The following is a 13,141-nucleotide window of genomic DNA, read 5'->3' as shown; positions in this document are numbered from 1 at the left end:
AACAAAAAATATGACGAAGCGAATTAATTATTTTATTATTATAAAATCTATCGATTTATCAATAATGTAATTAATCGATATATTACATGTATTTTTTCCTAGCCTGTTTATGATATTTTGTTAATTTAAATTGAAAATTATTTTCAAATTCTATTGATGATGAACTGTTTAAATGTTTCAATTTTTATGCAAGTTTTTATAATTGTTTTTTTTTATAAAATCGTTCCACACACACACAACAACATTGAATCGATATTTCTATATCCATTAGATTGATTAATTGATATCGATTTTGACGCAACAATAGTCCCAAAAAAATGAATGAATGAATAAATATGTTTAAATATTAAAATATCTGTAATGATAATATAATGAATGTCATTGTAAATAAAAATGAATTGAACAAAAATGAAAAATCAATACGACAAATATTGAATATTGTTAGATGAAAATCATTTAAATATTCTTTATAGAATTCAATATGACGAACATTATGGCTACAATAAAAACTTTTAGTGATGGACGTTTTTCTATCATTATCGATAGATCGATTTTTTCGACGATTAAACTGACGATATTGATGACATCGACAACAACATTTAAATTGATTGATTTGTAAAATTTTAATAATTTTTTTCAATAATCTATCAATTTGTTTGTCCTGATAGGCAACATAAGCAAAACAATTCCAAAATGATAATAATGATAAAATTGTTATTAAAAATGGTAAATCTTCAGTATGCCAGAAAAAAAATGAAATCATATTCAGAGTAGATGATATTGAACAAACTAATAATAATGGTGATAATATTTTTGAAAAATATCGATTGATTCGGGCTAATTCTTGTATTTGAAGACATCGTCTATGTTCATTTTGTCCATCATTTTTCGTTTGAAATTTTCTTTTCAAATTAATTTGATCAATCAAATATAATTCTAATAATTTATTTGTTGCATATTTAACATATCCAATGATTATCAATGGCATAAAAAATATACGATCAATACAAATTTCAAGGAATAAATTGAAAATATTTAAATCCATTGATATGATTTGATTTAAATAATTGAATTTAACTGGTAAAAATATAGCTGATATTGTTGTAAAAAAAATTAATGAATGATGTTTATAACTAAAAATTTTTCTAAATATTGATGAATTCATTGATTGTACAATTGAAGGCATATAAACATATTGATAAATTGTCATAAACGACCACATTATTTGACCATAATATTCGGAAAATATTCTTATAAAATCATTTAGATTTTTATGATTATTATAGCTTAATTTATCATTAATAATAATATCCCATGATATATAACGTTTGATGACAAATGTATAGAAAATAATCAAATTGATAATTAAATTGATAATCATATTAATGATTGATTTCCAATCAGACCATTGTATCGATTTCATTTGTATACCGGTATAGCTACAATATGATATTATTGAATGGATTGATTCAAAAATTTTTTAAAATTAATTTGCATCACACTAAAAAAGCAAACAAACAAATCATACCCATAATTAATGATCAACCAATCAAGTAGATAATTTTGTTGATTAGAATTTTTCATTTTTATTTTTTACTAAAATTCATTTCATTATCAAACATTTTTCAATAAAATTACTTTTTTTGTCAAATGACAAATTCATAGAATAACAATAAAGTTTTTATTTGCTAATTTGAAATTATTTTCTATTCATTTACTTGACAACAATTTCATTATTGTTTATCGATTTTTTTTAAATTATTCGTTCCATTTTTTTATTGATTAAAAATTATTAAAATAGATCAAATGTAATTCGCTAGATGACGTTACTTTTCACAAAATAATTTTTACAAATCAAATTGTGAATATTCTTAAAAAATTTACTTTCTTTTTTAATAACAATTCAATTTTTCATTATAAAAGTTGATGAAATTTATTCCCAGAATGTCTATTGAAATTTATTATTATTTTTATTTTTATTTGGAAAGTTTTATATTTGTGATAAATCGATTGATTGAAGTAAAAAAAAAATGTCCAAAACAAATATGAATATTGTTGCCATTGCTATACTGATATTGTTATTTCGATCAACAACATTAGCAACAGATAGTGATTTATGGTTTCCAAAACAATATTCAAATAATAGTTTAATTGAATGTGGTATTGAACATGAAATGTTTGGTATTTCTATTGTCGATGGTTATCTATATCAATTCGAAAAATGTGCAGTAATTATTTATCCACCACCATTGGATAAATATTTGGATCAAGATTTAAATCAATTGAAATTAGAAAAAGGTCATCGATATACATTCAAAGAAATACAACCAAAAATGAAAAAAGATTATTGTGAATATGCAAAACATACGATAAATATACCATGGTTATCATTGACTCGTATGAAATTGTCCAGCAATGAACATAATAATCATGTTTTATTATATTTTATTGGATTATTAAATAAAAATGATTCGATACAATATTATGCATATGATTTCGATACAAATACACATATAGATGAACCTAGATCCATTGTTAGAGAAGATATTCGTTACATATTAGTGACTAATGGTGAAGAACAATTTATAATACATAATGATTTATATAAAAATCGTTATCAATTAATAGGAGATCCAATAACAAAAAAAGCTCTTTATACAACCGGTTGGATTTGTATTCGAAAAACTAGTAATGAAAATTATGTAATTTCACGAAAAGAATATCAACAATGTGAAGAAAAAGATATAAAATTAACTGATTCATTATTGAAATCAATTGTATTATCATTTAGTGCATATGGAAAAATATTGATGATTTCGAAAAAGGAAGAAAAAGTTTTAATTTTCGATAAAGCAATATTACAATTACATAATTCTCTTAAAGAATTTCCGTTATATGTAAAATCTTTGAAAGGTTTTTTCTTTTGTACCGCTAAAAATCCAGCTCAATCAACAAAATCTAATAACCTAATGTTTATAATAATACCGATAATAATTGTCATTATTATCGGTATTTTTGTTTCTGCTTTTACAATTTATAGAAAGAAACATCATCCCGACCAACCATCAATGCCACTAACATCATCGTTGGATTTTTTCAAAAAGAAAAATAGATTGGCAAAAACTATTCGATCCAGATTAACTGACACAGCAACTGCAACCACCACCACAAACACTAACACCACCCATTAATGATTATGTTTGTTATAAAAAAAAAGAAAAGAAAATACATTCGAAAAATGTGATACAACCACCGTTTAACAACGAAATTCAATAGATGAATTTTTTTAATGAATTTAATTTTATTATTTTTAAAATAAAATTTGTCAATTGAACACACTAATGAATTAATTAGAATTTTTTTAGAATTTTTTCTGCATAAAAATTGGCAAAATTTATTCGAGTATGGTAATTGTTTTTATAAAAATTATTTTGTAAATTGATTTTAAAACCAAAATCGAACCAAAATGAAAATAACAACTAATGTGAATACAGCCGTTATTGTTATTACAATGTTGTTTCAATCAACAACATTAGCAACAGATAGTGATTTATGGTTTCCAAAACAATATCCTGCTAATAAATTGATTAAATGTGGTCTTGATAATGAAATGTTTGGTCTATCATTGGTCGATGGTTATTTATATCAATTCGAAAAATGTGCTGTGATTATTTATCCACCACCATTGGATAAATATTTGGATAAAGATTTGAATCAATTGAAATTAGAAAAAGGATATCGATATACATTCAAAGAAATACAACCAAAAATGAAAAAAGATTATTGTGAATATGCAAAACATGCAATAAATATACCATGGTTATCATTGACTCGTATGAAATTGCCCGGCAATGAACATAATAATCATGTTTTATTATATTTTATTGGATTATTGAGTGCAAATGATTCGATACAATATTATGCATATGATTTCGATACAAACACTCATATACAAGAAATGAGATTTATTGTTGGTGAAGATATTCGTTACATATTAGCGACTAATGGTGAAGAACAATTTATAATGCATAATGAATTATATAAAAATCGTTATGAATTAATAGGAGATCCAATAACAAAAAAAGCTCTTTATACAACCGGTTGGATTTGTATTCGAAAAACTAATAATGAACATTTTGTAATTTCACGAAAAGAATATCAACAATGTGATGAAAAAGATATAAAATTGACTGATTCATTATTGAAATCAATTGTTTTATCATTTAGTGCATACGGAAAAGTATTGATGATTTCGAAAAAGGAACAAAAAGTTTTAATTTTCGATGAAGCATTATTACAATTGAATAATTCTCTTAAAGAATTTCCGTTATATGTAAAATCTTCGAAAGATTTTTTCTTTTGTACAAGTAAATCGAACAAAACAAGTGAATCAACAAAATCTAAAAAAATAATGTTTATAATAATACCGATAATAATTATCGTTATTATCGGTATTTTTGTTTCTGTTTTTACAGTTTATAGAAAGCAAATTAAATTGGCAAAAACTGTTCCATCCAAATCAAATAACACAGCAACTGCAACCACCACCAACGCCAACACCACCACCAACGCCAACACCACCACCAACACCAACACCACCGATCAATGATTATGTTTGTTAAAAAATACCTATGATGATAACAACGAAATTCAATTGATGAATTTTTTTTTGTCTTTTTTTAAATGAATTAAATTTTAATTTTTTTTTTTATAAATAAAATTTGTCAATTGAACACATCCTGGCAGAAATTTTCTATACCATGAAAAAATAACATTCATCCAATTAATCATGCTAATGAAAATTCTTTAATTAGAATTTTTTTTAGAATTTTTCCTTCATTAAAATTGGCAAAATTTATTCGAGTATGGTAATTGTTTTTTGTAAAAATTATTTTGTAAATTGATTTTAGAACCGAAATCGAACCAAAATAAAAATGACGATTAATGTAAATATAGCCATTATTGTTATCACAATGTTATTTCAATGTTCAACAACATTAGCAACAGATAGTGATTTATGGTTTCCAAAACAATATCCTTCTAAAAAATTGATTAAATGTGGTCTTGATCATGAAATGTTTGGTCTATCATTGGTTGATGGTTATTTATATCAATTCGAAAAATGTGCTGTGATTATTTATCCACCACCATTGGATAAATATTTGGATAAAGATTTGAATCGATTAAAATTAGAAAAAGGTTATCGATATACATTCAAAGAAATACAACCAAAAATGAAATCAGAATATTGTGAATATGCAAAACGTGCAATAAATATACCATGGTTATCATTGACTCGTATGAAATTGTCCCAAAATGAACATAATAATCATGTTTTATTATATTTTATTGGATTATTAAATACAAATGATTCAATGAAATATTATGTATATGATTTCGATACAAACACTCATATAGAAGAAATGAGATTTATTGTTGGTGAAGATATTCGTTACATTTTAGCAACTAATGGTGAAGAACAATTTATAATGCATAATGAATTATATAAAAATCGTTATGAATTAATAGGAGATCCAATAACAAACAAAGCTCTTTATTCAGCCGGTTGGATTTGTATTCGATTAACTAGTAATGAAAATTATTTTATTTCACGTACAGAATATGAAAAATGTAATAAAAAAAATATTGAATTAACTGATTCATTATTGAAATCAATTGTACTGTCATTTAGTGCATATGGAAAACTATTGATGATTTCGAAAAAAAATCAAAAAGTTTTGATTACCGATATAGGATTATTACAATTAAATAATTCTTATAAAGAATTTCCGTTATATGTAAAATCTTTGAAAAAATTTTTCTTTTGTACAAGTAAATCGAAAAAAACAAGTGAATCAAGAAAATCTGATAAGCTTGTTCTTACAATATTACCGATAATTTTTGGAATTCTTATTGTGGCAATTTTGGTAACTGTTTATACGATAGATAAAAAGAAAATGAAATTTAATGATGAACAATTATCACTATCAACATAATCGGATGTTATTCAAAAGAAAGATAAATCAGACCCACATTTACTAACACCATCTCCAACACTACCGATCGATGATTATGTTTGTTAAATGAAGAAAATACAAAAGCTAAACAATAACCATTATCAAAAAAACAATCAAAATATCCAACAATATTAATTTCAAAATAAAATTTGTCATTAGATAAATCAATTAAATAATTTTGTGAATTAATTAATGAAAATTAAAATTCTTTGGATAGAATTTTCTAGAATTTTTTTTTCATTATAAAAACTTGGCAAAATTTTTTCGAAAATTGTTTTTTAAAAAGTTTTTAATTTTAAATTTGTAAAACCAAAACAAAAATGACAATTAATGTGAATATAGCCATTATTGTTATCACAATGTTATTTCAATGTTCAACAACATTAGCATCAGATAATGAATTATGGTTTCCAAAAGAATTTAATACTAATAAATCGATTGAATGTGGTCTTGATCATGAAATGTTTGGCCTATCATTGGTCGATGGTTATTTATTTCAATTTGAAAAATGTGCCGTAATTATTTATCCACCACCATTGGATAAATATTTGGATAAAGAATTGAATCAATTAAAATTAGAAAATGGTTATCGATATACATTCGAAGAAATACAACCAAATTGGAAACCAAACTATTGTGAATATGCAAAAGCATCAATTAATTCACCATGGTTAATATTGACTCATTTGAAATCACCCAACAACAGTGAAAAAAATCATATTCTATTATATTTTATTGCATTATTAATTGCAACTGGACCAATGCATTATTATACATATGATTTTGATTTACATAAAGCTGAAGTATTATATCGTGAAATTCATAGAAAAAATAGTCATTACATATTATTAACAAAAGGTGATGAACAATTTATCATACATAATTCTGTGAAAGAAACTCGTTATGAATTAATTGGAGATCCAATTATACGAAAAGATCATATTAGTTATGATTATATTTGTATAAGAAAAACTGATAATAAAAATTATTTCATTTCAAGAATAGAATGGGATCAATGTGATCAATCAAATGTAAAATTAACACATTCATTATTGAAATCAATTGTTTTATCATTTACTGTATATGAAAAAATATTGATGATTTCGAAACGAGATAATAAAGTTTTGATTACTGATGTTGCATTTTTACATGTAGATAATAATACTATTAAAGAATATTCATTACAAGTAAAATCTTTAAAAGATTTTTTCTATCGTAGTAAATATAAATCTGACATATGGATTTTTATAATATTGGCATTAATAATTGTCATCATTATTACCGGTATTGTTGTTTTTATGATTCCAAAAAAGAAAAACATAAAAAAATCATTTGATAAAATGAATTCTAAATCATCATCGAAAATTACTGACACCACCACCGCTACAACCATAACCAGTAAAACCATCAAGTGACACCATGATTATCGATTTTTTGAATAATAATAAACAAAATTTCATTTAAAATTCTTCAATAAATAAAAAAATAATTTCCATTAATTTGAATTTTCTTATTGATTGATAATCGAACTTCCTGTTGTAAATTACTTTTCCGAAAAAGTTCCCAAAAAGAACAAAATTAAATTAATAAAATTAATGATAAAATTTTCTATGAAAAGTTCTCATATACAATTACAATTATTTAGTTTCAATTTATATTCTCTATAAAAATTGGCAAAATTTATTCGAAAATTGTTTTTAATTTTCATGTTTTTAATTTTGAATTTGTTAAACCAAAAATAAAAATGACAATTAATGTGAATATAGCCATTATTGTTATCACAATGTTATTTCAATGTTCAACAACATTAGCAACAGATAGTGATTTATGGTTTCCAAAACAATATCCTGCTAATAAATTGATTAAATGTGGTTTTGATCATGAAATGTTTGGTCTATCATTGGTCGATGGTTATTTATTTCAATTTGAAAAATGTGCCGTAATTATTTATCCACCACCATTGGATAAATATTTGGGTAAATATTTGTATCTTTTAAAATTAGAAAATGGTTATCGATATACATTCGAAGAAATACAACCAAATTGGAAACCAAATTATTGTGAATATGCAAAAACAGCAATTAATTCACCATGGTTAATATTGTCTCGTTTAAAATTGCCAAACAGTAATGAAAGTCATATTCTATTATATTTTATTGGATTATTAAATACAAATGATTCAATGCAATATTATGCATATGATTTTGATTTGAATGTACTTGAAAAATTACATGGTGCATTTTATCATCCTAATTTGCAGTATATATTATTAACAAAAGGTGATGAACAATTTATCATACATAATGCTGTGAAAGAAACTCGTTATGAATTAATAGGAGATCCTGAATTACGAAATGATCGTATTAGTTATGATTATATTTGTATAAGAAAAACTGATAATAAAAATTATTACATTTCAAGAATAAAATGGCAACAATGTAATGAATCAAATGTACAATTAACACATTCATTATTGAAATCAATTGTTTTATCATTTACTGCATATGAAAAAATATTGATGATTTCGAAAAAGGATAATCATGTTTTAATAATCGATGTTGCATTTTTACATGTAGATAATTCTATTAAAGAATATCCATTACATATAATATCTTTAAAAGATTTTTATTTTTGCAGTAAATATAAAACAAAAATTATAATTTTTATAATATTGTGGTTAATATTGGTTATTTTTATTTCCGTTATTTGTGTTTTAATGAAACCAAAAGAGAAAATAAATGTTAAAAAATCAATGAGTAGTATTACTTCAACAAGAACATACACATCCTATTAACGATTTTTTTAAAAATATTTTTTAATAAATAAATAAAAAACTGAATAAAATCTATCATTAGTTATAATTATTTGTCGGTTTTTTTGTAAATTTAATTATAATTTTTCCGAATTAACAGGTTAAACAATTTTAAAATTGTAAAACCTTGTATTAATTATAAAACTTTGATTTTTTTGTTGTTGTTGTTGTTGAAAAACTTCTATAAGTGAATTTTTTCTTTTAAATAAATTATTCTTAACAATTATTTGTTTTCAATTTATTTTCGTGATAAAAATTAAGAAAATCTATTTGTAAATTGCCAATTGTTTCAATTAGTTTTTTAAATGTTCAATTTGTAAAAACAAAAAATTGAACCAAAATAATAATAATGATAATCAATGTGAATAAAGCCATTATTGTTATTATTACAATGTTATTTCGATCAACAACATTAGCAACAGATGGTGATTTATGGTTTCCAAAAGTATTTCCGGATGATAAATTGATTAAATGTGGTTTTGATCATGACTTTTATGGATTTTCCGTTATCGATAATTATTTATTTCAATTTCAAAAATGTGCCGTAATTATTTATCCACCACCATTGGATAATTATTTGGATAAAGATTTGAATCAATTAAAATTAGAAAATGGTTATCGATATACATTCGAAGAAATACAACCAAATTGGAAACCAAATTATTGTGAATATGCAAAAATAACAAAAAAATCACCATTTTTTTTAATGGATCGTTTAAAATTGTCCAATAATGAACGTAATAATCATATTATATTATATTTTATTGGATTATTCAATGCAACATCTAAATTTATCGATTATCATACATATGATTTTGATTTACATACAGAACGTTCATATCAATTTGGTTTTTATCCAGCTAATATTCATTACATTTTATTAACTAATGGTTATGAACAATTTTTAATACATAATTCATTTCAAGAAAATAATTATGAATTAATGGTTGATCAAATAACTAAAAAAGAACGTATTAAATATAATTTTATTTGTATAAGAGAAATTGATAATAAGAATTATTTTATTTCAAGAACAACATGGGAAGAATGTGATTCAGATATAAAATTAACACATTCATTATTGAAATCAATTATTGCATCATTTACTGTATATGAAAAAATATTAATGATTTCGAAACATAATGATAAAGTTTTGATTACTGATGTTGCATTTTTACAAATAAATAATTCTATTAGAGAATATCCATTAGAAATAAAATCTTTAAATGATTTTTTCTATTGTAAATCTAATATTGTAACTTTTATATTATTGGCCATAATATTTGTTATTTTTTTTATTACTATTATCGGTATTATTGTTGTTTTAATGTATTATTATTATATGATTGTTAAAAAGAAAAACAAGAAAAAACTATTTGATGATAAAATCATGAGTCCAGAATTATCATCAAAAATTATTGACAAAGAAGATAAATTGGATTTGAAAACTATTATATCGGAAATTACTGATACAACCTTACCGACCACTATAACCGATTCGAGCCAATCATCATCATCGATTATCGATAAAGATGATGATTTGAGATTGAAAGCTATTATATCTTCCTCTATAACCAGTAAATCACCAATGAAAACACCACAACCAATAAAATCACCAATGAAAACAATGAAAACACCAAAAAAAATAAAATCACCAATGAAAAAAATGAAAACACCACAACGAATAAAATCACCAATGAAAGCAATGAAAACAAATCAACCATTAAAATTACCATGTAATCACGATACAACATGCAAAAAATGCGAACATTATCTTTATTCTTATTGTTATAAATAAATAAATTTTTTTTCTTTTCTTATTGTTTATACATTTACTCTAAATCCAGATCTAAATCCACTTTAACATCGATAAATTCATTACTAACAACAACAACAACAAAAACGACAATAAAACAATGAAATCAAATTACTAAATTACCCCGAAATAATTTGTTAATTACGGGTAAAACGATTATTACCAACAAAAAAAAATTCTTATTTTTCTAATAACAATTATTAATATTTTCAATAAAAAAAAATTTTCACCGCCATAAAAATTGGCAAAATTTATTTAATTATAATTAATTCGTCAATAAAAGAATTTAATTTTTTTTGAAAAAAGAAAAATTTCTCTATAAAAGTTGATGAAATTTATTCGAATATATTCTATCCAGTTGTTTTTAATTTATGTTTTTTTGATTGTATTGTAAATTGATAAACTGATAAACTTGTTAACTTTTGTACCGAATATTTATACACAAAAATCTTGTATTGAAACTTTTTACCAATCAATCCGAAAAAAATATGATTACAACTAATGTGAAAATAGCTGCCATTTTTATCACATTGTTATCATTTCAATTAGCATTAGCATCAAATGGAGATTTATGGTTTCCAAAAGAATTTCCTGAAGATAAATTAGTTAAATGTGGTATTCAAAATGAAATGTTTGGAATTTCTATTGTCGATGATTATATATTTCAATTTGAAAAATGTGCAGTAATCATTTATCCACCACCATTGAAAAATCGTTTAGATCATACTGGTAAACAATTAAAATTAGAAAATGGTTATCGTTTTACATTCGATGAATTAATACCAAATTGGAATCCAAACTTTTGTGATTATGCCAAAACATCAATAACTACACCATTCTTTTTACTGAATCGTTTGAAATTGCCGTCCAATAAACTTGATAATCATGTTATATTATATTTTTTGGGATTATTTGATAAAAAAGAACCGTTTAAATATTATGCATACGATTTTGATGACGATCAATCATATGATCAACCTACATTTACTGCTGAAGATGATCTTTATTACATATTAGTGAGTGATGGCAAAGAAATTTATGAAGTATCTAATTCTATGTCGCAGTATCGTTTTTCGATAATAGGAGATCCAGTAACTAAAAGGGCTGGTATACAATATGATACAGTTTGTATTCATCCAACTAATCAAGCGGGTACATATTTTATGAAAAGAACAAACCCAAAGGGATGTGATGATGAAATATTTAATTCAACATATTTACTATTGAAACCAATTCATATATCATTTTATGCATATGGAAGAATATTTATGATGTCAAAACAAGATAATTATGTTTTGATAACTTATTCTAAAATATTAGTACAAAATAATGAAGAACATGACTATCCATTAACTAAGAAATCTTTGAATGATTTTTTATATTGTGGTAATTCACAAGATTTAAAAGTCAAAAGGCAAAAACGTTCAGTCGTATCAAAAACGAATACCGGTGATGCAAAATATAAATATCTTACCTATTTACTTCCATTTATGGTAATTGGTTTTGTTATATTATCATATTTATTATAATTTTAACAATGATTATGATTTGAAATAAAAATTTTTCAAAATATCTTTAAAAGATACAATAACACTATCATCATCATCATCAAAAGTTCAAAAAAAAAGAATTTTTTTGTTATTGTTTAGAGAAAATTAGTAATAATAATATTTTAAACAAAATTAAATTAATGAAAAAATTCTATAAATGAATTTTTTTTTCAAAATAAAATTTTTCTCTATAAAAATTAAGAAAATTTATTTTAATATTTTAACAGTTTTTTAAATTGTGAATTTGTAAATCAAAATCGAACAACAACAACAAAATGAAATTTAATGTGAATATAGCCATTATTGTCATTACAATGTTATTTCGATCAACAACATTAGCCACAGATAGTGATTTATGGTTTCCAAAAGAATTTAATAATACAATCGAATGTGGTCTTGATCATGACATTTTAGGTCTATCATTGATCGATGATTATTTATATCAATTCGAAAAATGTTCAGTAATTATTTATCCACCACCATTGGATAAATATCTATATAATAAACACGAGAAGCGAAGCTTCTCGAGAGTGTCGTGCACAAAAAAATGAAGGGCAAGAGAAATGTGTTAGGAAATTTTTAATACACAAATGTGATAGAAAGGGTCTGCAGAAAAAGTCAATGTGCGCAGCAGCTTGCGCAACATGAATTGCCTCGGGATAGAAACAATTGTTAACGCTTAGGCCCCGGTCTCATTGTTATGGGACCGCGGCCTTAAGCAGGTTAGGTTAGGTTTGTGCAATTAGGTTTTCCGGGAGGAATTAAGTGAAGCGCCAATATTTGTGGCTATCTTTGGCGATTTTTTCCAATATTTTTTTGGACCGATTTTCGGTGAAACCCGAAACAAATGGATAGAAAACAAATAATTGATTGTATCGAATGAATAAATAGTTGGATCGATCGCAAGAACAAAACTTCAGCCAAAGATTTGGGAGATGGGCGGCGT

At 24.0% G+C, this 13,141-nt stretch overlaps 1 protein-coding gene across 1 annotated transcript; it reads right to left on the bottom strand.

Annotated features, from left to right (window-relative positions):
• Nucleotides 1-82: 82 nt before the first annotated feature.
• LOC142645222 (uncharacterized) lies at nt 83-1,643 on the bottom strand. Its single transcript, XM_075820969.1, has 3 exons — nt 1,529-1,643; nt 1,175-1,439; nt 83-103 (listed from the first exon to the last, which is right to left on the bottom strand). Exons 1-3 carry the CDS (start codon nt 1,582-1,584, stop codon nt 83-85), a joined length of 342 nt encoding a protein of 113 aa, XP_075677084.1. The 5' UTR covers nt 1,585-1,643.
• Between the last annotated feature and the right edge of the window lie 11,498 nt (nt 1,644-13,141).

Source organism: Dermatophagoides pteronyssinus, unplaced genomic scaffold, assembly GCF_027571235.1.
Source record: "Dermatophagoides pteronyssinus isolate colony J.1.1.1.1 unplaced genomic scaffold, Derpt_VIB-CSIC_2022.12 sq0008, whole genome shotgun sequence".
In the NCBI taxonomy this organism is placed as follows: domain Eukaryota; kingdom Metazoa; phylum Arthropoda; class Arachnida; order Sarcoptiformes; family Pyroglyphidae; genus Dermatophagoides; species Dermatophagoides pteronyssinus.
Note: the sequence above shows the minus strand (reverse complement) of the source record. Positions and strands in the feature narration are given on the sequence as shown.

What these genes read in the sequence shown, in the direction of transcription:
- LOC142645222 (XM_075820969.1), bottom strand. Translation starts at nt 1,584, where the DNA reads ATGAAAAATTCTAATCAACAAAATTATCTACTTGATTGGTTGATCATT. An exon ending in TGGTTGATCATTAATTATGG is followed by an intron (nt 1,440 to 1,528) that starts GTATGATTTGTT and finishes ATCATATTGTAG; the next exon opens with CTATACCGGTATACAAATGA. An exon ending in ATGTTTATATGCCTTCAATT is followed by an intron (nt 104 to 1,174) that starts GTACAATCAATG and finishes TATCATAAACAG; the next exon opens with GCTAGGAAAAAATACATGTA.